The 26716-nt window shown below is 42.8% G+C and overlaps 2 protein-coding genes across 2 annotated transcripts; both read left to right on the forward strand.

Moving 5' to 3' along the window:
• The first annotated feature begins 236 nt into the window (after positions 1-236).
• Positions 237-22434, forward strand: naa15b (N-alpha-acetyltransferase 15, NatA auxiliary subunit b). The gene is made up of 20 exons (XM_063219582.1): positions 237-531; positions 3211-3295; positions 3407-3511; positions 4533-4690; positions 6682-6816; positions 8952-9105; positions 9482-9601; positions 10372-10467; positions 10932-11038; positions 11511-11583; positions 11707-11876; positions 12070-12222; positions 12459-12587; positions 16035-16248; positions 17407-17600; positions 17730-17838; positions 17988-18086; positions 19845-19988; positions 20211-20308; positions 20717-22434. The coding sequence occupies exons 1-20, from the start codon at positions 478-480 to the stop codon at positions 20918-20920; spliced, it is 2601 nt and encodes an 866-aa protein (XP_063075652.1). The 5' UTR covers positions 237-477; the 3' UTR covers positions 20921-22434.
• An 884-nt stretch (positions 22435-23318) lies between these two features.
• Positions 23319-26422, forward strand: LOC134465755 (ras-related protein Rab-33B-like). Its single transcript, XM_063219598.1, has 2 exons — positions 23319-23916; positions 25083-26422. The coding sequence occupies exons 1-2, from the start codon at positions 23701-23703 to the stop codon at positions 25563-25565; spliced, it is 699 nt and encodes a 232-aa protein (XP_063075668.1). The 5' UTR covers positions 23319-23700; the 3' UTR covers positions 25566-26422.
• Positions 26423-26716: the final 294 nt, after the last annotated feature.

Below are 26716 nucleotides of genomic sequence, written 5' to 3' on the forward strand. Positions count from 1 at the left end.
CTATGGGCTGCCATAGACTTGCAGAGGGATAAGAATGGTGACTAAATAATAATAATGAAGAAAACCTACTAACTCTATAGGGGCCTTCGCCAGCTTCGCTGCTTGGCCCCTAATAACCACATTACAATAAATGCTAAGTCATTTTGTATTGACTACACTGACTCCAGTGGTGGCGAACTCTGGTGCGTCTCTTCCACTGAGCATGCTGTGCAACCAGAGTCGGTAACAGACGGCCGCCGGCACGCAGACTCGTAGCGCCACTTGACCCGGAGGAGAAGCTAGAACTAATCGGCCATTTTGGGCTAAGGGGGGCTTTTCTGGCACCACGTGAGGGTGGAGAGCCCAAAAGGGGAGCAATTGAGAGTGAGATAAGAGTCGGAGAACAAGGGGAGAATCGGGAGACGCATTTACTCTCTCACATTCATTCACATGTGCTTATCCTGAGAGAAAAACGTTATTAGCTAGCGACCTTGCACAATGCCGACAATTACTCTACCACCGAAAGAAAACGCTCTCTTCAAAAGGATTCTGGTAAGTTCGTGGTTGTTACCGTTTTGATATTTCAGAGGCTGATTCACCGGCACTCTCTCCATTGCTGTTACCCTATTAAGCATCAACACAATTGCCAGGAGTTGTCGACCTCGCCTAGCTAGGCTGCACGCTAGCTAGCCGTTTCCTTACAATCGCTGATGAACTTGGGCAAAGAATCAGCCACTGTCAAACCAGTGTGAGCCAGCGACGTATAGCGGCAAATTGTCAATCTTTGTTAGTTTGTTTTCTTCTAAATGAAAGACACCATCACTATTAACTTGCACGCAGTCTTTTTGTAAAAATTGTTCTGAATGATGTGATCAGTTAGTCGCATGCATGCTCGCATGCTAGTATGTGTATGGAACCCATACATAGCCCACTGGTTAATTACCTGCCAACTGAAAGTGATGACACCGGCTAGTTGTGTTAAACTGTTGGACGCTTGTTTACTGTGACCAAACTGCAGTATGGCGAATGGCACAGGGTAGCTGCCCATTTCATTGATCGCACAATTGTGTTTTAGCTAAAGTAGCACTGGTGAGCTAAAATGGCTAGGAACTATGCTGCTAGCCCATGCCAGGCTCTGATGCTAGTCAGTCCGTAGTACTGTGCATAGTTAGCTTACAATTGACAGTGGTGCTACCCGGCCCTTCAACGCAATACTTTGCAGTCTGAAATTAGCTGCCATGAGTATGAGTGGCCTTTACCACTTTGCATTTATCGCGAGTTAGTTTACATTGTTCACCTGGTGCTATACTTTGGCATTCACGTAATATGCAAGTCCAATATTAATGTTTGATTGTGTAGCTAGTGCAGCACTATTCAGTCTACTTCAGTGTGTGCAGTGTGTAACGCAAAATATTGAACTGTCGTTAGCCATTAGTTATAACTCCCCGAGTCTGGTGTAATCTGCGTATCATTGAAGTTTATAACGTTAGATAATCACTGGTAAAACAAACAGTGAAAATAAAAACGACGCTCACAAAATTTTGAACGCCATGTGCATGGTTTTGAAATGACACTGCTAGTCAGTAGAGCTATTGCTAGCCGGGTAATGTTGGCTAAGGAGTTTTGGCCTGTCAGCTTTTTGCTAGCATTGCAGGTTGTGAAGTTGCATCAAATTGAAAGCTAGAAGGACTGCATTGTGCATTGTTGTGTTTTCAACTGAAACTAGAGAGTGCAGTCTACGCACGCAGACGTCAACGTGTGAAGTTGTAGCAGTTTTACCACTTAAAATATGATCGGGTTAACTTCAGTCCGCAGACTTGACCTGTCAAACTTATTCTTGTATTGTTCTGTGGATCCAAGTTTAAAGGGATGCAAGGGTATGCCTCTGTCTGCACTGACGTGGAGAAATAATTTGGTTTTGGCATACGTGTTCGCATAAGTCTCGAGCACTTTATAGTGAAGGTAATTTTATAGGTATAATTATATTATATTTCTAAATATGTGTATGTGTAACTATACTGTACTAGTCTTGTACATGGAGCGTTGGACAACCCGATGCCATCAGCCTGGTTCATTTTGAATGATTTCTATTAATATTTGTTTCTGCACGCCACCTATAGTTTTGCGAGGATTTCTGTTTGCCATAGAATATAAGGTGTATGGCTTGCTTGACATTTGCAGTCTTGTCATTTTTTAACAGTAGATTGATAGTTGTGTGCAGGCCTTGTGGGTAGTGACTCTCTGCTTGTTTGTAATCCAAGTTCAATGTAAGTTTAAGGACTTCACAGTTTCTCCAACAGCGAGTCATTGTCAAATGTTTGGGCCGGTGGAGATGTGTCTGCTTTGTGCAATTGGTTTTTGAGTTCATGAAGCTACTAGTTCTTACAGTGCACTTTGGCTGCAAATATCCAGCTCAACTCCAAGCTACAGTGATGAGTTTCAGCTGTCAGCCCTAAGGCCATAGGAAAGGGGGAGGGAAGCAGCGGGTATGTTCTCCATTAGGCATGTGCCTTAGCCTAAATGTTGGCCTTCTGATACTGATCCTAGTTGGTTGCCATCCTTTCTCTTGCCCCAAAGAACAACTGTGATATAAGCTGGATACATCTGAAATATGACCGAGGTGAAAGAATCGACTAGAGCTTGTAGTGCTATACATTAAGCATGTGTGTGGACATATTTGTGTGTTATGATGATTGCTTTAGACTAGTGCCTGCTGGATTGTGTATGACCGTTATGTTGTTGAAGTCAAATATCTGTTCAACATTGTGAGGGAGGCCTGCCGTTCATTCAACAGTTAATTTAATTTAATACCATGACAAGACATTATGTCTTTGGGTCTGCTTTAATTCAGAGGGTGATGATTAGGTCGTTGTCTGCGTTAAAGGCAGGTCTGTCTTCATAGGCTTCATAGACTGTGCCATCTGCCTAATCCTCGACACCCAGTTGCCTTGTGGCAGAGAGAAGTGATTAGGGCTCTGCTCCAAAATATAACCTCTGAGAGAAAATTGATTATAATTTGCAGTTGTTTTTACACACACACACACACACACACACACACACACACACACACACACACACACACGCGCACACACACACAGGCCAGTTCTTGCCTGCACAGAAAAAAGGTGTGTGTGTGTGGTACTGTGTAGACCAGTGTAAAGGGCAGTCTATCCTGTGTTATGAACTACAGGTTGTAAAGCTCTCACTTGCCTGTTGTCCCTTCCTCCACAGAGATGCTATGAGCACAAACAGTACAGAAATGGGCTGAAATTCTGCAAACAGATCTTATCTAACCCCAAGTTCGCCGAGCATGGAGGTAAGGATTATCAATATGTACGAGTAGTGTCATATGTGTAAGGGAAGGCCAACAGTGAAAGTAGTTGCTGTGTGCTTACGTCGTCCTTTTCTTCATGTTCTCTCCCTGCAGAAACTCTGGCGATGAAGGGGCTCACCCTGAATTGCCTGGGGAAAAAAGAGGAGGCATACGAGCTTGTCAGAAGAGGCCTGCGTAATGACCTGAAAAGTCATGTCTGTATCCTTTCTTACTTGCTTGAGCTTTGAAGCAAGAGCCCAGAGACACATCGCAAAGTAGTGGTTATCGTGTTTCTACAGTGCCCAATCACAATGTCGATGATAGTGTTTTGTGGATGCCTATGTCTGTCTCTGTGTGTGTTTAGATATGATATGTGATTGTGTTAATGTGTCTTGTTTTTAAAAAAAAAACTGTCTGTGTGTGCATGTACGTACACACGCATGCGTCTATGCATGTATTTGGGCCCAAGTTGGATTCACATGTCATGAATACACACACACACACACACTTGTCATTTCCCAGATGCCACAGCTAACACGTGCAGACTGGGCAGCTGGCGGCACTAGTAGTAGTGATGTTGGTGGTGGTGCTGTATGGTAGTGATGGCTGTGTCTGAGGCAGCGATGGAGGTGGTCCAGGCCTGCCGCTCCACTCACTCTGTCCATGACTGTGATTGGTGCTGACGTCTGCTGCCCACGAGGCCCTGGAAGCACCATGGCGCTACACACTGGCCTGCAGCAACCCTGGCTTAACACCCCACCCCACCCCCAAACAAACACACACACACACACACACACACACACACACACACACACACACACACACACACACACACACACACAGGACCTGCCTTTTTGCACAATGGTGTGTGTTTGTTGCCTCAAGCTCACCAATTCATGGGCCAGCGCACATTGAAATGGACAGCAGGTTCATGACGGCTCACTGTGGCAGGGGTCACCTCAGATCGCAAGGATTGTGCGTGCAGGCAGCAGTTTCTGATCACCCATCCACTCTGATGAGGAATTCGAGGCGTAACCCTGCTCATGCTTGTTTAAACTCAATTTTTGGGTGCGGAAAGAACAGACTATTACAAAAATACCCCACACACATTTACACACACACCCGTTCATAGTGCAGTGTGCGTGTTAATATGCCCATATAGCATCCTTCTTTCTTGCAGCCACCGTAAAACCTGAAGGCAGAGATGTAGTAGTCGTTCTCCTTAACGGTCTGGTCACAGGTTGGCATGTTTATGGTCTACTGCAGCGCTCCGATAAGAAGTATGACGAGGCAATCAAATGTTATAGAAATGCACTGAAGTGGGACAAGGACAACCTGCAGATCTTGCGTGACCTCTCCCTGCTACAGATCCAAATGCGGGACCTGGAGGGTTACAGGGTAAGTGTGTTTTTGTGTGTATGTGTGACCGAGAGAGTGAGTTGCAAGCACTGGTAAATGCAAAGATTTGGCAGTAATTTCATCTTTTATGTATGCACGCCTTTGTATAGGGGTGTGCAAAATAATCGTCATATCGATGCATCGCGATACTTACTCTCACGATACAATGCATCGATTCATGACAAGGTATCGTGATACTTATTTTCTCAATATACTGCATGGATTCATGACAATTGATTATTTGATAACAATAAAATTTGATTTGCCACGGGTTATTTTGTTCAGTAGAGAATAGGTAATATTTCTGTTGTGATGTAAGCTCTCTCCCAGATGATAGAATGCTTTAATAGAATGAACTGACTTAAGAAAGATACACAGCAACTGACAAATAAGCTGTATTTTACACATTTACTGAAGTAAATATCGCAATGCATCACAGTAGTACATGAATCGCAATGCATCGTGATAGAATCGCATCGTGGCATGTGTATCGTGATGTGCATCGAATCGTGAACCCTTTGCCAATACCCACCCCTACCTTTGTATGAGTTGGGGCACTAAGCTAGCCAGCCCAACCAGCCCTGACTTCTCAGCTCCACTGTCATGAATCAGCAACAACCACCCCCAGCTTCCTCTGCCAGCAAAACCACACTGCCAACTCCTACCCACACCTACTAATTACTTACCCCCTTCCCTCTCTCTCTTTCTCTCCGTTTCACAAACACGAACACATACTTTTTGTACCCTGCTTTATCTGCTGCATGCCTATAAACGTGTGTGCGGCGTGGAGGGGCTCTCCGGTCTACCTCAGCCTCTTCCTGCTGCTGTACCTGTTCCCCTCAGGCTCTTCGTTGGCACTGCTCTGCTCGGCCAGCCCACTGTAGTGTATTCCCCGGTCTCATTAATAAGTAGTCTATAGCATTGTCAGCCAAGAGCCAACTTTGCTCCTCATTAACCCCTAAGGGCAGCCCTTTTATGCTGAACTAATGAGAATATTTTGTGCATTTAATCCCTTCTTCAAATTGTCAAGTGCTGAAATGTACTACCTAGAGCAGGGATTCTTAACCATAGGGCCGCGGCCCAAAGTTGGGCGCGCTCACAACCATGGGCCGCAGTCAACTTTCAGTTTTGCACCATTGGGCCGTTTGGGCCGTGGGACCGCTTATCAAATAGACTTTGTGTGCGTCTTTTCCCTCAAACACAACTCTGTCTTAACGCAATGACCACACCCCGCGTTTTGAACAAGACAGTAACACAGCCTGTGGTGGTAACACCCTTTGCAGTGGGCTAGCCTATTTGAAAAAAGAGAAATTACCAACCCGTTACGGTTCCCAGCTGATTTGGCAACGTCTTCTGTGTCCTAGCCTACTATCCTCACGTTTTAGTAGTTAGAAATAGGTGTTCAGCGGTTAGGCGGCTACTCAAAATAATTCAAGTTGCTGAGTGTCCCCAACATGACAGTCCTTTCACAAATTTTGCGTGATACTGAAAAGTTTTCCGTCCGGCTCCGGAATTTCTGTTGTTAAAAAAGAGCGTCTTCATTTTATGATCAGCAGATTCATTACAAAGCGCGAGTCAAGAGCTGTCACGCAAACTTTGAGCTGTCAGAGAGGCATTCAAGCGTGTGGAAAAAATACTTTAAGCCTAATAATCACCTATTTATTTATAATTTATATCACTATTATAAGCCTATATTATATTATCATAATATATAATATCATATAGCCTAATATAATAATATATACATGGGTAATATGGGCCCCGGGACACTGTGCACTGGAAAAAATGGGCCTCGAAGTCAAAAAGGTTAAGAATCCCTGACCTAGAGTGTGATTATGGCCTATTGAGAGTGAAAGAGTGGAAGTTTTAGAGAAGTTCACCTGACGGAATGAAAACCATTTTTTTGTCTGTTATTCAGTGCTTATTACTTTTTTCCTCCTATTTAATTGACAAGTTTGTTCATATTTTGTTTGCTTACTCTTGACTTCCAGGAGACCAGGTACCAGCTTCTGCAGCTGCGGCCAGCCCAAAGGGCCTCATGGATCGGTTATGCCATTGCATATCACCTCCTCGAGGACTACGAGATGGCCGCCAAAATCGTTGAAGAGTTTCGAAAAACGCAACAGGTGCAGTAACTCTTTACCTCCTGTTGTGCACTGAGATGACAGTTTTCCCTACCACCTTGGCTATTACAGTGTCATTGACTGCATCAGTGAACTGTATGGTTATACTTAGTTTTGGTTAGAACACCTTTGTTGCAGAGTTAGGCGTCCAAAAAAAATAGTATTCAGCATCACTACCTTCCCCAAAGGACTTTAAACGTGTTAAACAGTGGCGGGTTCGCTGGCAGCACAACAACTGTCATTCTGGTGATCTCCGATAACGGCAACCGACTTCCTGCTTTTGTCCCATAATGCACTTTCACCTGATGTGGGGTCAGACGGGAAAGCCTCAGCTTGATACTAATTTGGCCTAGAAAGTTGCTATAATTTTACCTCAAGCTCATGGGGCTTTGTTTTTTTTCTATTCTGCTTAGAAATCTGGTTTCAAGTAAAATAGGTGTACATAAATGTTGAATTTACAGTTAATGTGGCGAGTTAATTGGACAGCCTTATATGGAAGTATGGTGCCTCACTGCACATTGCTCTGTCAGCAACTCGCCACTTCAGTTTTTCAGCCAGTCAGCCTCTTAACTGTTAGCTTAACTGTTGGTTGGAGTGTGTGTTTGCTGTGTTTGGACTCGGACGTCTGGTGGTACAACCACTGCTAATGTCCATAAATTGATTATTAATTGGTAATTAACATACTGCAATGGGTATACTTCTTAGATTATCCACTAAAAAACAAACAAACCATTTAATCCATACAACAGTGCCATTAGCTGTGGTTGCATCACCATGACGTGTGCACATACTTACAACGTCATTGACCCATACAGCTCCAGGCCTTTTTATTAGAATACCATGAAAAAGTTGATTTATTTCCATAATTCCATCAATAATGTTAAACTGTCATGGATTGTAGATTCATGGCCCAGTGTTTTAACTATTCCAATCATTAAATTGTTTATTTTTACACATTTTGGTCTTCCAGCTCAAAAAAACCATGAATTGGGGAATTCACATCATTAGAATATTGTAATAAAATCACAATTTTCTTCATCAAAATTTGTTTCACATCAGTGCACATCAAATCAGTTGAACTTTGGTACTTTCTACACAACATGCAATGTTAAATACTTGGTTAGGACTCTCTCTGTCTTAATATTATTAATAATAACGGCCATGAAGCGTTTAACATTGAAGTCAATGGCAGAAACAGTGCATGGGAGTAATGGAAGGCCAGATATCCTTGATGCTTTGCAGTCAGCTGTTTTTGTATAGCTGACCTGGTGTCCCACACTTCCCTCTTCAATATACCCGAAGATTTCCATGCCACGTTTTGGTGTTAACTCACCAGTTTAATTCTAACTCAACAGAAATTAAACCCCATTCATTTTCAATGGGGATTCATTTCTGGTTATTTAGAATTAAACTGGTGAGTTAGCGCCAAAACGTGGCATGGAAATCTACAGGGTATATTGAAGAGTGAAGTGTGGGGTACCAGGTCAACAAACAAGAACAGCTGACAGCAAAGCATCAAGGATATCTGGGCTTCCATAACTGCCATGCACTGTTTTTCCATTGACTTCAATGTTAAACGCATCATGGCCATTATGAAGACAGAGAATGTCCTAACCAAGTATTGACCATTGCATGTTATGTAGAAAGTACCAAATTTCAACTGATATAATGTGACCTGTTAAACGTTAAATGTTAAACGCTTCATGGCCGTTATTATTAATAATATTAAGACAGAGAGAGTCCTAACCAAGTATTTAACATTGCATGTTGTGTAGAAAGTACCAAAGTTCAACTGATTTGATGTGCACTGATGTGAAACAAATTTTGATGAAGAAAAATGTGATTTTATAACAATATTCTAATAATGCGAATTCCCCAATTCAGGTTTTTTTAGCTGGAAGGCCAACGTATATAAAAAGAAAAAAAATAATGATTGGAATAGTTAAAAAACTGGGCCATGAATCTACAATCCATGACAGTTTAACATTATTGATGGAATTATGGAAATAAATCAACTTTTTCATGGTATTCTAATAAAAAGGCCTGGAGCTGTATATGATTTTTAAAAAAAAAAGATGGAGAGCATGATAGATGGGAAATCAAAGTCTGTGTGTGTGTGCGTGCATGCAAACTTTCAGACTTCGCCAGACAAGGTGGACTACGAGTACAGCGAGCTGTTGCTGTACCAGAACCAGGTCCTGAGAGAGGCAGGCCTCTTCAAAGAAGCGCTGGAGCACCTGATCACATATGAGAAGCAGATCTGTGACAAACTGGCTGTGGAAGAGATGAGAGGTGTTTACTTGAGACAGCATTTTATCTCGCATTTATGCTTCCCTTCTTACATGTTTGGTCTCTCAGTTAGTCTTCGCTTATCTGGTGTGGCCTTGAGTCCCACAATATCATTGGTTAGAGCACATCTGAACAACAACACTAAAATAGTTACCCAGACCCCAGGCTTGTGGTTGTCCTTGCAGCCTTCCTTCCATTTTTTAAAAACACAAAGACTTTTTTGTCAAATTCTCTAGCACTTTCTAAATGCTGGTCAAAACTTAGGACGAGTTGTCTAGGCTTGTTGCTGTATGCCTTATTTTAATTTTACATTTTTCATGACTTTTCTTTGCTTGGTATTTAGGGTGGTCTCTAACTTAACTGTCCTTACTTTCATCAGGTGAACTGATGTTGAAGCTGGAGCGGTATGACGATGCCACTGAGATCTACTACCGCCTTCAGGAGCGCAACCCAGAGAACTGGTCTTACTACCATGGCCTTGAAAATGCGCTAAAGCCAGGTGAGGGACCTGTTGTTGCTCTGGGAAGCTTGCATCTGGCTGCCCATTAGTCGTCAACTCTTTTTTTTATTCCAGGCTCATGGTCCAAAAAACTAAATATGTATATCTATTTGATAAGACACTTTACCCAGTGGCTCCACATGGGTGACTGGTATAGCACAGCAGTAATATTCCTTTTGTATAGTCCTTATTATACAGTGTGTTCCCCTCACTCGGGTAATTTTGTGTCATTTGGATCACTCCTAAACATATTGGATACAGTGATGCAGTGCTGCTCAGTCATATGTCCACATACCCCCGGCGGAATCTATGCTTTGTTAGCGATTTCTCATAGTATGTGAATGACGATGCAAAAAAAGAAAAAAAAACACTCTTTGCTAGTGACTGGCTGAATACATTTATTTTCAATTGCCTGTGTCTACTCTCAAAATCATTATCACAACACAAACTACCCAAATGACCCTGTTCAAAAGTTAACCTACCCGAGTTTCTGATGCTGTGCACTGTTCTTTTTAACATCAGTGGCTGCTTGAAATTGTTTGTGGTAGTTGTGGATATGACTCTTACTTTTCTCAGATTGCAAAACTGCCCATTCTTCCTGCCAGAATGGCTGTTTCCTATAATATCTTTGAGTGTCTTGCTGTAACCGCAAGTTTCCCGTGAGTGGCTCAGTGATGTTCTTAAACAACAGCATATAGTGATTTGGTTACATGAACCATCCAATCTGCAAATCATGCGTCGTCTAACTCTTCGCCCTTTTTGCTCTCCAGAAAGTGCAGAGGAAAAGCTGAAGATCTATGAGGAAGCTTGGGTGAAGTACCCAAAAGGACTGGTGCCTAGAAGGCTTCCTCTCAGCTTCTTATCTGGTAAGTGGATGGCAGCGTTTCTCAAACCTTTTCAGACCAAGGACCACTTTATCCCCCCCAAAAAATGTTCAGGGGTCACCGGTCCTCTGAATTGACAGTTGACCGGTGCTAATTTGACACTGTTAATTTCGATGCAGATCTACTTTTTATTAATATTACAAGACTGTCTTATTGTGATGACAATATAACTTCAGCTATGTTTAGATTTGTAATGATGTTACAAATATAGCCTACTGCTAGCTTTTCTTGGAAAAATAGAAATGCCCTCGCGGACCACACTTTGAGAATCACTGTTGTATGGGGTTTGGTCAGCAGCAGGCATGAGAGTTCAGCAGCTTCAGTGACTGTGCTGTTCGGAGCATTTATCAGGCGTTGCGTGCATAGGTTTCTCTATGTGCGCACATGTGTCTTGCAGTGTGTTTGCAGATTGATAACTCTTATTTGGCTGTCTCCATGTCCTTCAGGAGAAAAGTTCCGCGAGTGCCTGGATAAATATTTAAGAATGAACTTCAGCAAGGGTTGCCCTCCCGTCTTCACGACCCTGAAGTCCCTTTATAATGATAAAGAAAAGGTAAAAGATTACACTCTTACTGATGCCACTTCTCACCACCACCAGCAGTAAATGAATGATAATTTTGAATGTAATTTGAAAAAAACAAAAACCAATCATTTTGCAGCTTCAGAAAACATCTAGTGAATTTTGTGTCCAGTCAGTGGTAAGATTGTGGTGTAATGGTCTAAACATACACCTAAACAAGCCCAATCCCAGAGCCTGAGCATTATAGTAATGTCAACTACCTGCAGATGCTTAAGTTAAGACGTATATATTTATGGCATGTATGTGACTATTCAAAAATATGAGATGTTCAAGGTGTCCCTTCCTACCCATTGCCACAAACTCCCCAATGCTCTAATGACATACGTTTGTGTTACCTAATGGAAAAGCTACTGGAAATAAGTAAATATGCCATGTATGAGGGTCCCACAGTTAAGAACGCAGAAAATGTACAAATAAACTAAACTTAATTCTTCTGTTTTCTCAGGTGTCAATAATTGAAGAATTAGTAGTGGGTTTTGAAACGTCTTTAAATAGCTGCCGAATGTTCAACCAAGATGGTAAGTAAGGTTTGTCATTTCAAAGCCATTCAATTATCATGACCCCTTTGTACTATCTGAAGGGCTGCCTCAGCTAAATCAGTGACTGTTGTGGTGTGGTATCTGCTGCCTGTGGTTTGACAGACGATGGCAAAGAGGAGCCCCCCACCACGTTACTGTGGGTCCAGTACTTCCTGGCCCAGCACTATGACCAGATTGGTCAGCAGAGTCTGGCTCTGGAGAACATCAACGCTGCCATTGAGAGCACCCCCACACTGATCGAACTGTTCCTGGTTAAGGCCAAAATATACAAGGTAACACTCCACATGACTCATAGCTTTGTGCAGATTTTTTTTCTTTTTTTGTGGACCCCGTTCAAACTAGAAAGCGCCACAGTGTGAAATTGTACTGCTTTGGCATGAGTATGCAGTCTCCTGATTGCCATTCTGTTTGGAAAGAATATTCTTCACTCTTGGTCTAATGCCCCGTGTTTGCTCTCTCCTACAGCACGCAGGTAACATTAAGGAGGCGGCTCGCTGGATGGACGAGGCCCAGGCCCTGGACACGGCCGACCGCTTCATCAACTCCAAATGCGCCAAATACCTGCTCAAGGCCGGCCTCGTCAAAGAGGCGGAGGACATGTGCTCCAAATTCACAAGGGTGGGTTTCTATTTTGTACAAAAGCTAGATATAGGCAGACCTTGATGATGATCATTCTTAATAGTACTAGTAGTGATGAGTTTATTGGTATTTTTCTGAAAGATTGTCAATAGTTGTCTACAATGACGTCAATCTAGTATGCAGCAATCTCAGAAAAAATCAGTCGTCTTAGTAGAAAGGTGTGACTGAGGTGTTGGGAGAGTCAAAAGTACTGATCCATTTTGTTGCTATCACAGGAGGGTGCATCTGCCGTTGAGAACCTCAATGAAATGCAGTGCATGTGGTTCCAAACGGAGTGCGCTTTGGCCTACAAATCTATGAAGAAATATGGCGAAGCTCTCAAGAAGTGTCATGAGATCGAGAGGGTGAGTGTCTTGCTTGTTATCTCAAGTGTCTGGAGCTCAGTCGCTCAGTTTCTCTTCATATTTATTTTAGGGAGGGTGGAACTTGTGTAAATGCTCTGTAGTGTTTTCTAACACATTTAATCAATTTGATTTTGTCAACCACCACATCCACCTCATCTGACCTCAATGTCCCTTTCGATACAAAGTGGTGCCAGTGCATAACCCAAGTGTCGTACCTCAAGTGGTCTTGTCTCACAATTCTGTTGTTGTAATCTGTGTAGTTTGTTTGATATACCGTATTTTCCGGACTACAAGTCGCACTTTTTTTCATGGTTTGGCTGGACATGCGACATATACTCTGGTGCGACATATATATGTTTTTTTTCTCCACGGGAGAGCACTATGTGCGCAACTAGGCCTATGTTGTGTTGCTTAATACCACTGATAGAAAAAATGTTACAACTTAGGCTACCACAACAAAAAATAGCATTTACAATGACGACTGAATAGAAATATACCACCCAAAAGAAGTTAATATAGCCCACTGCTGAGTTCAAGCTGAACGTAACTAAATATGCAGCCGAAAATGGCAATAGGGCAGCTGAACGAAAGTTTGGATGCAATGGAAAACTGCACTGAAGAAAAGCGGAGGAAAATGTGCTGATGACAGGACCTAGGCCTATGTGTTCTCGAACAACGCGCGCGCTGCGAGTCAACGGTCTTGTTACGGGCTCCATGACATTGCCAAAGAAATGAATAGGACTTTTGCGGAAGTCAGGGAGCTCGTGGATGTATCGCGTTATGCAATGCAATCCCCTCTCGTGGATTTATTTGCGCTATGCAACGCAATCTCCTCTCTATCCGAGAACGAGCGTCTGTGTTATTAAAGACAGTCAGCCGACTTCCAGGTGAAAATCGGTCATTTCCGCGAGTTTCTGACAAACGAGCACAACGTGACACTACCATAGGCTACACAACATGGATGAAATCCCCCTCACCTTTGATACCGCCATGGGCTGAAGTCTCAGAAAAGGGGGTAAAGAAAGGCGTGCTCTGGAGACGGAACAAGTTGCCTCGAACCCTCCCACGGTCCAAACGCAAAACAAAGCCGAAAATTGAATGTTATTCTGACTACAGGGCAACATGGCGCGTTATCACTGTTTCTTCCTCTTTTTCTTTTTGTGGTTTTATGGGTTGGCAAACCATCTGCCTTGCCACTGCTTCAGATGCTGGTTTAAAACAATGCCGTCTTTGAGCAGGAGCTTACCATGCGCCAGTTATCACAACATAGATTCCATGGATAGAATAACCTTTCAAAAATGTGCGACGATTAGTCCGGTGCGACGTATATATGTTTTTTTCATCTTCAAAATGCATTTTTGGGCCGTTGCGACTTAAACTCCGGAGCGACATATAGTCCAAAAAATACGGTAATCAAATCCACGTGGCCTGTGAGTTGACCATGTATATCAGTGGTTCTCGACCTGTTCTGAAGAAATGCCCCCTTGACCTCAGAAGTCTGCCAACGCCCTCCTTAATATTGAAAAATAAAATCGACTAATGCCCCCCAATGGGAACTAAGCCCCACCCCCACTCAGCTGTATCCTTCTCAACACTCCCCTAGGGCTCCCCAATGCCCCCTTGGGGGTCTGTAGCACCCCCATTGATCAACACTAGATCCAGGTGCCACTGTCTTGGGACAGTATACTGATATTTCTCATAGATGTTACCACCACCTACAGGGTATTGTGTGCATTGCCTTGTCACTGCTTTATGGCAGCACTATGCCAGCTAAACATGGTGGCGATTGGACTTATGCCATTCATTCCTATGCAAGGGAGTGGCCGATTCAGTAGCTTGGGTTCATATCTATGCAAGTTATGGGCCCTTCGTTTTCCGTGCTCAGATTTATTTTGATAAATCATTGTTGATTCATGGAAAGAAAAAATCAGTTGTGACGTAGACAGAAATATTTTACGTTATTGTATGTATTATATGTCATTGAAGATGAAGCAGAGAATACCTGATCACTTGGAGCAATAATCAGGGCTCCCAAGGGTCATGGAATTTCTGGAATATCATGGAATTTCATAAAAGTTTTTCCAGGCATGGAAAGTCATGGAATTTTACCATTTTGCAAGCACAGTCATGGAATGTCATGGAATTTTCTTTTTTTGTGTATAACATTGTTTCTTACTGGTTATCCTAAAACGCTTCGCCAGAGAGGGTTTGGTTTCACGCTGTTATGTGCAACAGGATGCAATGGACCCTTTTTAGATGCGTCCCAGCATCTCTATAAGAGGGTCTGTCTGTCCGTCCGTCCGTCCGTCCGTCCGTCCGCCTTCAATTGTGTCTGAAACGCTTTTTGTGTCTGAAACGCTTTCTTTAAATTGTTCCTTCCTGTGGCCACAGGGCGGCAGACTTGCCATTTTGGACCGGAGCGAATGCGTGCAAGCATAGCCTTTCTATACTAAACCGGATGCTAACGTTGGCGAAAAGTAGCCTAGCCACAGGCTAACTGACAAACGTGAGGCCAACAACTCAGCCGATCGTGATGTACGCCACAAATAGACCAATCGACCTCATATTTAGACACTACAATGTTGATTTCTGCCTTCGATTTTCATCAGTTAAGAAATCTAGCGTCGGATTAACACATTATTAAGGTAGTAAAGCGAGTTGCCGCCATGTTTGTTTTCCAGAATCACCCGGGTCGAGAGCTCACGTGCAGCATTCTGGGTAATTGAGTTTCAATTCACCTAAAGGGTGAACCCATAAGCGCATGATTCACCCAAACGGTTTTTATGTATTTATTTATTATTTGTCGATGTTTACATTCTTTCCCACATGCACATAATGCTGAAATGGCGTGATACTAAAGGTTTTTAGGCCTAATAAATGTCTGGTAATTTGTAATGTAGCCTACTAAAAATCATATGGTTCTTTTCCAAATCCAAGAATGATGATAAGCTTATTATACCCTAAACTGCAAAAAATAAAGCCATGTCTCGCCATTTTGCTGCCTTGCTGCCTGCCACAATATTTGGAGTGTCCATGATGACCAATAAACAAAAAGTACATCCTCGGGGGGCGTTGACAGAGGAGGCCAGGGGGGCGTTTGGGGGGGAAAATGGCATAGTTGGAACTGGCATAGAGGGACGCATCTGTTGTCCGCCTGTCGGCCTTGTTAGTCTGGCGTCGGCTCTAGGGGTGAAGATAATCTTCAGTTTTAACACTTTTTAAAACTTAACGTTATTTCTTTTTACAGAAGTGGTCATGGAAATTCTGTGTTGGGTCTGGAAAGTCATGGAAAATCATGGAATTTTATATCTGAATTAGAGTGGGAACCCTGAATAATATTGAAGTGGTTGTCATTGAGGAAACAAACATTTTGTCATACATGTGGACTCCTCATGATTGAAAGTAATTCCTTTGCTCTTCATTGTCTCCCTCCCCCTTCTTCTGTAGCATTTTGTGGAGATCACGGATGACCAGTTTGACTTCCATACGTATTGCATGCGCAAGATGACTCTGCGCTCCTACGTGGAGCTGCTGAAACTGGAGGACGTGCTGCGCATGCATCCCTTCTACTTCAAGGCCGCCCGCACCGCCATCGACATCTACCTCAGCCTGCACGACAACCCGCTCGCCGACGACAGCAAGGAGCTGCAATCGGACACGGGTACAATTTAAAAAAAATAAAAATAATTATAAGCACACAGGGACCCTTAAGTTGGTGCGTTAGATATTGCTGTTTAGTTAAAGGGTAAAGACTATTTTTTTATCAAGATATTTGTGGTAACGCAAGTCAAATCAAATTTTGAATGGTCAGGGTGTTGATTAAGTAAACGGAACAGAAGTTGCTTGATAGAATAAAAGTGAATAGACCTGAAATACCATTGTTTACCTAATGGCTACCCTATGAGCGCATCTTAATATGGGACCTTGCCTCCTCCACTTGCCTCCTCCACTCGCTTCTCGTCATGATGACATCACTGACAATAGCATTATATTTCAATATCTTGCAAAAGCTCAATTGTAGAGTCTTTTTCTCGTTTGCAATTGGGATGGTGAATGAAAAACAGTCCCTCAAAAGTTGTTGTGGCTAGGCTGACAGCTGGGAAACTATCGTTTTCTCCACGGAGGAGGGGCCAGGAGGCAGGGCGAGGAGACAAGCGCAAGTGGAGGAGGCAAGGTGGCATATTAAGATGCACATAATGGTAAAATCAAGAACACTCCTGAATTCACCTGAGGCATGTCGCTCTGTACATCTGGTTCTTTTGTGACCTCTTGGGTCCGTCTTCACTACTCCTTTGGAGTAATTTTTGTGGGTTGATCGGTCACTCTAGGATCGAAGGTTCGAGCTTGCCCTGTTACAATTTTGGATAGTGACCATCAGTGTTCTTTCAGAAGCCTTAGACATCTTTGCAGCCCAAAGGTGGATCTCAGCAACTGTGTTTTTCAGCTGCTCTAGTGTGATTCCTTTGTGCATTCTGTGCCCAGAATGCAATCTTGAAATCTTGCTGGCAATTCCACTTTCTATTGTTGCTCTGTTTGAGATGCAATAGGCCTGTCACTCACCTGCAAATAGTTTGGGTAAAGTCACTCAGCTTAATTAATGCTTTCCCAGTGTTGAAATTTGTGTTCACGATGAGACCAATTTAAGCTTTTATGGCCATTCTCTCACTTTTCCATATGTTAATATATATATATATATATATATATTCAACGCCGTTCTCGGGACAGGTGGTAGAAAGAAGTGGCAAGAATTTAATTGCTGTAATAGACACACAGAATAGCAAAAAAAGTACTCAGTGTTGTATTTCTGCTTGTTCTTTAGCTAACCTATCAGACAAGGAGCTGAAGAAGCTGCGCAACAAGCAGAGGCGAGCGCAGAAGAAAGCCCAGCTGGAGGAGGAGAAGAAGAACGCGGAGAAGGAGAAGCAGCTGAAGAACCAGAAGAAGAAGAAAGAAGATGATGACGAGGAGATCGGAGGACCCAAAGAGGAGCTCATACCAGATAAACTGGCTAAAGTAAGTGTGCGAGTCTGTGTGCGTGTGTGTCTAAATGTTTGTGAGTGAGAGAGAACCAAGCTTCTTTACAGCCATTCATGGTAGATTGAAAATTGATCAAATTTTCTTTCCTATTTCCTCATTGCACAGGTTGAAAACCCATTAGATGAAGCTGTCAAGTTCCTGACGCCCTTAAAAAATCTTGTAAAAAATCAGATTGACACTCACTTGTTAGCATTTGAGATCTACTTTAGAAAAGGTAAGTTTGGAATTTTGCAATGCTGACACAATGTATGGTTCTAAACTTTCTTATTGTACTAATTTGTAACATGAACAGGCTGTTTCTCAACATTCTAAACACACCCAATAACTTCTTGTTTAACACTTCCATTTTTTTTTCTTCTCTAGAAAAGTTTTTGTTAATGTTGCAGTCTGTCAAGAGGGCCTACACCATAGACCCAGATCACCCATGGCTGCACCAGTGTTTAGTCCGTTTCTTTAAAGGAGGTGAGGAAGCCATTAATATGTGCCAGTCCTTTACAACATGCAAACACTCTTGGGTCTTAATAAACTATCCTTGTCTGAGAGTCTTGTGTGTGTACAATTTGTCGAAGATAACAATAGGTCTTTTTTTCTTTCCGTAAGGGGTCTTACACACCAGGGCGGTAAAGCGTCGCGGAACGGCCGCGTGTTTTACTGGCGTCGGTGAAAATACATCGAAACCTATCTGTCCTTACACACCAACCGGCGGTAGTCAGGTGTCAGCGGCACGGAAGCCGGCTCCGCGCCGCGCTGCATTTGGAAAATAGAACTCGAGCGTATTTTTCACGCCGGCGACCAGCCGTGTCTCATTCAAATGAATGGCAAAGTAGCACGCTAGCTTTAGCTGTGGGGAGGGTTTTGAACAGGACTGGCCGCGCACGCCGACGCTGTCAGTGTGAAAGGCAGAGAAAAACACGCCGGCCGAAACTAAGCAGAAAGACCGTTCGTCCCGTGCCGGTTCCGTTCCGAATTGGTATGTTTTGGCCCTTAAGCTCGATGAACAGTGGTGCAAAAGCATGACAGAGGGTTTCTAGGTCTGCAGTTAAAGGAATAATCCACTATCTTTATAAAAAAAGTTCACTTTACACCCCCCTTTCGGTTAGATAATTGAGTCTTACCTTTCTCCTGTTCTTTCAGCCATTCTCGTATCCTGATTATATTCCTTCATAACATGTATCATTGAACCGAATGGTACCAACTGGTCCCATCCAGTTCAATGATACATGCGAAGACGGAATATCGGCAAGCACTCAGAATGGCTGGAAAAAAAACTGCAGAAATGTAGAACTCAATTATTTAACACACGGGGAGGTGTCAATTTTTCCAACATTTTCAGAAAATTTCATCACTGATCAAGCACAGTCAATCCGAAAAGTATTCACAGCTTCTGATTCACAGTTTCTAAAGCAAATTTGTTTATCTTGGTCTCATCAGACCACACGACATGGTTCCAGTGATCCATATCCTTTGTCTGTTCATCTCTCTTGAGACCAAGATAAACTTTTTTTCCTGTGGTAAACAAGGATGTGTGGTGGTAAACAAGTAAGTTTTACAAAAACGTGCATCATCTGGCTAGTCAACCATGGTTGTGGTACTGACATTGATTGGAGGTGTATGAATGCTGTCAACATTTGAAATCTGAATTACACCTAAAGAAGCATGCATCTCAACATGCACTGTGACTACAGAAGCAGATCATGATACTCTCCATAGGATTTAATTAAAAACTCACACCTATCTATTTTAGCCAGGTGCAGACTCAAAATGTAAAATTTCAATGTGAAGAAAGGTTGAAACACACACCGAAGACCTCCCTTTTAATCCCTTTTCATTTCGAAATGAAAAAATGAATCTAGTTGCTGCCAAAGGTGGTTCTACGAAGTATTAACCAAAGCTGTGAATACTTATGTAAATATGATTTCTTTGTTTTTTGATTTTAATTAATTTTCAAAAGCTCTCAAGAACTTTTTTTCACATGGTCATAATGGGGTATTTATTTTACATTTTGAGGACAGAGGTTAATTGAAAACAATTTGGAATAAGGCTGTAACGTAATAAAAAGCGGAAAAAGTGAAGCGCTGTGAATACTTTCCGGATTGACGGTATCTAACTACATTGTGTAAGAATAGAATAACCCCATATTACTGTCACTGATTATTATATTTGGTCTGATGTTCTACCTGTTTTGTGTACTCCCTCACAATTCCTCCCATGTCGCTGTAGTGTTTGAAAGCAAGGACCTGCCGGATGCTGTACACACAGTGTTGAAGCAGGAGATGGCCCGAGTCTTCGGGATCAGCAATGCAAATAACTACAACCAGACCTTTCTTACAAAGCATTCACACTCCATCCCTCATAGATTAGCAGGTATGCAGACACGCAGTACATGGCAAGCATCAGTACAGTCCAATTACAGTATGAAATGTTGTTTTACCTGGACGATGTTTTCAGATTTATCATTATGTATTTGTGTTTTCCGTAACTGTCTCATCCAAGACTTGTGGTGCATACTGGTGCTTCCATCGTTTTCTTTCCCAGCCTGTCCATTTCTCGCTAATGTCTTTGTTTTCCCTTACTATATGGTTTCAGCGGCCAAAATGATGGCCTACCTGGACCCTTCTACTGACAAAGAAGCCACAGAGCTTGCTACAGCGCTGGACGAGTCCCTCAGCAACAGAACCATTGAGGTACAGACCAGGGGTGTGTCTCTCGACAACGTTGTTGCTAACGAAGTTTGCAACGTATTTGTTTGCAATGCAGTAAGCTGCTAACTGGTTAGCAACGATGCTTTCGAGAAATGGGGTCCAGCCCCGTTTATTTTTTTATTTTTTATTTTTTTTCTTAGTTTTCCCCCTCATGTCATTTGGTAGTATGTTGGTCATGGATAATGAATGAGGAAATGATGACCCCTAGTGGCAAAAGGGTGAAAAGCAGAGTTTACAGACAAATTTGTTCATACTAGAAAGTAGTTGTGAGCCTTTGTTTTGTGACAGTTCTACATATTCACTCTGCATAAAGTGTAAAAAAAAAAATCCCCATTTGAAACTGTGTTCCGACTGTAAATGGACTGTTCTTGTCCGTTCTCCTCCTGTCAGATCTGCACTGATGTCCTGGAGTGCCTGCAAGATGGCAGCCTCGGCAATACCAAGGAGTCGGCAGCGGAGAGTTACCGGGCGGAATGCCACAAGCTGTATCCATACTCACTGGCCTTCATGCCACCTGGCTATGAGGAGAACACCAAGATCGCCGTCAACGGTGACGTCTCCACGGAAACGGAGGAGCTGGCCAATGATATGTGAGGAAGTTGGTGGATGCCGAGGTGGAGGGCCGCGGGGGTTTGTTTGGTTCAGTTGAAGAGAACGGAGGGAGCTGACTGCTGTGGACAAAGCAATCACTTCTCGCCCTCATCTCTCAGCTCCCCACTCCCTTTTGTTCCCACTAATCTCCATCGCTGATCTCCAAGCCACTCGCAGCAGGACTGAGACGATGACTGGTTGACTTTATCCACGGGAGTACAGATACTGGGGGAGAAACTGAGAAGAGAATGAGAAAAGGCCATTTTTTTGTAAGTCAAAGGCAACCTTGCTGTTGAACTTGCCACCACAGCACACAGCCGAACAGAGACTGTATTCTGTGGTAACGGGAGCAAGTAGAAGCCAACAGGAGCTACAGCAACATTATTCTTCCAGTGTTTTCAAAGATTTTTTTGTTTTTGTTTTTTTTTGTTTAATGATTTAAGTTCTAGAATGAATGTGTTCCCAGTGGACACATTGACTTTTTGGAAGCACTGAGGTTTTTTCTTTCTTTCTTTCTTTCTTTCTTTCTTTCTTTCTTTCTTTCTTTCTTTCTTTCTTTCTTTCTTTCTTTCTTCTTTTTGGGTGGGGTGGGGGTACTGGAGTTTTCCCACTTGGCCTGGCACTCTGCATCCTCCTCTGAGGCTCAAGTAATGGAGGTGATTGGCTACCAGTATGGCCGTTTTTACCATTGAGAGGCCATCACCGTCAAAGGGTGATGAATTGGTCTGAAGGGCAAATTCCGTGAATGGTTTGCATCTTTTTCTTTTTCTCGGTTCGGTTTCAGTGTGAGGATTGCAGTTTGTTGTAGATATCTGGATTTTGTACTGTTCTTAAAGACACTATGAAAACACTTTTGGTAGCCAAGCATCGAGGTTGACTTGCCTTTTATCAAACCTGGACATTTCCCCCGGTGATGTATGAAATGGACAAATGCAGACTTTTTTGTAAAAAAAAACCCCAAAAAAACAAAAGCGAACAAAAAACAGAAAATAAATCATGCGTTTGTCAGCCGTGCTTTTATTCTGGCATCTACTATATTTATCTCACTCACACACCACACACGCATTCTGAATCGGTCTCCGGTACCAGTGGATGGATAAGGTGGGAAGCTCCTCTGTTCCTGTATGGATATGCTGAACCGTGGGAAAGTAGCAACCACTCTATTTGGATGGTTTATTATCACATTCTGATTTGACAACTGCTGACGTGAACCACTTCCCCGAAGTAAACTTCTCCTGTGTGAGAGAGAAATGTTGAATTTTTCCCTGTCATTTTTCATCCACATTTCTCTGCAAGGTTGTAATGTACATTTTACGTTCAGCAGTTGAGATATGTACAGATTTAAAGGAATGATGGTCGCGATTAACGGTTTCTGGGACTTGAATATCTTTGTTTGCCCTTTTCCTTCCCAGTGCGACCTTCAGACTTTTTCCTTTTTCAATTGTAAAGTTCTACCCCTGTCAAACACATAAGAGGTACCAAATATACAATGCAATAAAATTATTTTAAAAGTAGTAGTTATGAGTGTTGTGTCCAGCCATGGTGTATTATTAGGCTGCCAAGTCCTTTGCGGTATACAGCCCATGTTCCACATTAGCCAAGATTCACTTCATTGTTGGGATTTCCCACAGCAAGTGGTTGTGTGAATTTGATTTCCCAGACAATGCTTGCGTACTATCCAACAGATATTTTTTTATTTATTTTTTTGCACTGTCCACTTCCAGCTTCACCTCCAAGTATATGTTAACTGAATTACAATATTTTCAGGTTAATGTCCACTGTATTAGAAGTAAGGGAATATAGGCGTATGCCATGGGGAGGGGAAAAAAAGCATATGAATAAATCTGGGAGACGACGTTTGTTTTCAATTGTTTACGGGTGGCTGTCCAGGATGGACCAGTATTAGTGGGGAAGGTGAAACAGAAAGGTAATTGCAGGGTAGCAGTCCAACAAAACTTTGGCAACCAACAAGTATGCCTATTGAATGTCAAAGATAACAGCACAATACAAGCGGACCTAAGGTTACTGAAGAAAGTTTTAACAGTTGGAAACAAAGAGGAAATCATAAAAAAAACGAAAATTAATTCTTGGAAGGCCTAGTTGGCACAAATTAGTCAATGGGCCCTTCTCAAAACCTAGGACAGTGCACTTCCAAGTGTATAAGCCTAATTAATCACGCGAAGTGATTGGATACTCTTTGGTGAACTCTACGGGATACCCAATCACTGGGTGTGACTAATAAAGACTATCCAATCACTGGGTGTGACTAATTAGGCTGATACACTTGGAAGTGCACTGTCCTAGGTTTTGAGAAGGGCCCAATGTCCGGTCTATTCCAGCTACTAGGTCACCTGTGACCTTAGTGAGGATGAAATGAAATCACCTGTAGCCTAGGCTATTGCGCACTGCGCATACGGTGTGTGGTAGGTCTGTGGCCTAGGTCGATTGTCACTTTACATTCAAAGGTCTGAGGTGCCATTGCCTGAATAAGTATCGAAGAAGAAGCAGGAGAGATAGGCAGAGAAAGTCCACACACTCGCAGCTGGCGGCGTGAAACACGCAACCCACTAAAAACTGCAACGCCACTACGAGGCGGGTGGGGGCGCAGCTTTTACGCATCATCCCCAAACGCGGGGTATCCTTCTGGCAGTGATGAGCCGGTGACACACCAGGTCTGCTCTCGCCAAAGAGAAAGTGTGGGTTTGTGGAGTGTGGACTGCCCCTGTTCTGTACTTCGCGACGCGATCTTCCCGAACACAATCTAGTCGGTTTGAGAGCTGTGTATGATAATGGATAGTTCGTTGGAACTGTCCACGTCTATGGGCAACACGGCGACGCGTTACCGGATTTTAAAAATTGTAGTGATCGGGGATTCTGGAGTTGGGAAGACATGCCTCACTTACCGATTCTATGCTGGCAGGTTTCCCGACAAAACCGAAGCCACTATTGGTGTCGATTTTCGGGAACGAATCCTTGACATAGCAGGGGAGAAAATAAAGGTAAGAAAATGGTCTTACTGCGTTTGGCAAACTTTTTAGAGTTATATTTTATTATGGTAACCTTGGGTTGTTGAGCTGTCGAACGGTTGGGTAACATCAATTAGGCTTCTGATGCCAAAAGCTGACTGAAATCCAATTGAGTGATGAACAACTTAAACCAAAATGGGCTATGTGTGTAAATATGTTTTAGCCAAATGAATCCCGGTTGAACAATAGGCTATCCTTGTTTTTGTTGAATCACTCCAAAAAGCAGAAGGTTGCATTTCCTCTATTTTGTCATTGAGCAAACCTGAACAGTGTCTGGCTGTCTGTTTTTTAGGCTGACTTGGCCTTATTTCCTTAAGATTAAAAGTTGCTTGCACCAAAAAACTTAGTCCTTTTTAAGGGCATGTTTTTTCCAGACTTTACTCGTTAAATATTTGTCCAGCTTTAAAGGCTGGATTAGATAAGACACTAGGCCCACCACAGTCATGCTTTTTATGCTACGTTACCCCCCCAGGTGTCGTGAGGCACTGTGTAACACAACTTGTGATCAATGTGGGATCACGAGAGCAGCCAGTGCATGTTTTATCAGTCTATAGTTGTTGGAGAACTTTTCTCAGTAGAAAACACACGTAGGCTATAGGACTATTACATCTACAGGTATTCAGCAAATTCCAGCATTTAAGACACAATGTAGTCAGTGATCCATCCTTGTGACATGGTTGACTAGTTTATTTGTGATGGCCATCTCTTTCCCATATTTTCCTCCACTACTCCAAGCGCAAGGCATGAGTCAGTGCAGCAATGGGAAGTTGCACAATAATGTCACTGTGTGCAGCAGGGTCTCATGCATAGATACCGTCTAACTGTGATAAACTTCTGCTTTGTATTGATGCATCCTCTCTATCTCTCTCTCTCTCTCTTTCTCTCTCTCTCTCTCTCTCTCTCTCTCTCTCTCTCTCTCTCTCTCTCTCACTCACTCACTCACTCACTCACTCACTCACTCACTCACTCACTCACTCACTCACTCACTCACTCACTCACTCACTCACTCACTCACTCACTCACTCACTCACTCACTCACTCACTCACTCACTCACTCACTCACTCACTCACTCACTCACTCACTCTCTAACTCTAACTCTAACTCTAACTCTCTCCCTCTCACTCTCATATAAACACAGATGCAGCTGTGGGACACTGCTGGTCAGGAGCGATTCCGCAAGAGCATGGTACAACAGTACTACCGCAATGTGCATGCCATCATCCTGGTCTTCGACGTCTCCAACCCGGCCAGCTTCCGTAACCTGCCCCTGTGGCTGGAGGAGTGCCGCTGGAACTCCCAGGGCCAGGAGGTGCCCTGCATCCTCGTGGGCAACAAGTGTGACCTGGTGCAGCAAAGGTCCGGCGGCGTCAGGGGAGGAGTCAATGGTGAACAGGTGCGAAAGTTTGCAGAGGCCCATAGCATGCCCTTCTACCTCACCTCTGCCAAGGAGCCCGAAGGACAAAGAGACCATATCGGAGACATCTTCACATCCCTCGCCTACAGGATTACAAGGCAGCGAACATCATTCTCTTATCGGTCGTCACAGATTGAGCCACTTGGTAGTATCAAGCTGTCATCCAAAAACAGCCGGGAGAAGGATAAATGGGCCTGTAACTGTTAACACTGAAAGAATGACTCCCTTGCTTCACCCTTATTTGCACATAATGTCAGATGTACTCTAAAACTGAACACAGGAAAAAAAACTGAATAGTGCCTCAACACACAATTTCTTCCATGTACCGTCAACAATGGAGAAGTGCAAATTCTTTTACATACATACTTTTAAGTGGTGGGACATTAAAAGGAGTTTTCGAAATAACATGATCATCTTGGTGACAAGCACATTGTTAAGTTGTGATGATTAGGTTACTTGGATAATGAGTGAGGACACTATCTGATCTACTGCCTATGGGCAAATACTACAAAGCTGGTTCAGGATAAGTTAAGGTTAAGTTGAGAGGTAAATCATCTAATATAAGAGCTTTTCTCAAGAAAATGAGGACTCCAGGCTCTTCTATTAGACGATTTACCTCTTAACTTAACCTTAACTTATCCTGAACCAGCTTTGTAGTATAGGCCCTATGACAAGCTGAGGATGTTTGATGATATGTCAGATAATGCAGCAGCATAGATGACTCAGGAGATTTGTTTTAGATACAGAAGGATCTCTGCAATGAGGGCAAATACATTCCAGAACTGTGTTCATAATGTGGTATCGCGTGCATGTTGTCTTTTGTATATGTGAGTTTTAGAAGCACCGTGTGGAATGGAAGAATTGGTACTTGTGTTTGTAGAATCAAAGACTTGAGAATATACTAATGTAATTGGATGTGAGCCCTGTTCTTAATTGTACGCTGTCTGTCTCAGTGTTTGGGTAATTGTTTTACACTATTTATGACATTTCCTGTAACATATTAACATTTCTACATTCTTAATTTAATGATTTATTTTTAAATAAAGCTATTATTTCTAACCATGCATGTAAAATGTTGGTATTCAATTCACTGGCTGCCATAGATTTGTTTCACTTGATTGTTGCGCGTTCCGGCAGAACTTATCTCATGCGCCACATTTTATAAGTTCAAAACAAGTTTTTCAAAAAGTTTGCAGGTACTGGTACTGGTACTGATGAGACTCTTGGAAAAGCAGGGTTCCTGCACTTTTTTTAATGGTATTTTCAGACCATTAGGGTCCCTGCACCTCTATTTTTCCTCTTCAAGTGAGGGTTGCACAGTATTGTTAATTAAGCCTCTTATTTATCAATTTATTATG

The sequence above is a fragment of the Engraulis encrasicolus genome, chromosome 16, assembly GCF_034702125.1.
Source record: "Engraulis encrasicolus isolate BLACKSEA-1 chromosome 16, IST_EnEncr_1.0, whole genome shotgun sequence".
In the NCBI taxonomy this organism is placed as follows: Eukaryota; Metazoa; Chordata; class Actinopteri; order Clupeiformes; family Engraulidae; genus Engraulis; species Engraulis encrasicolus.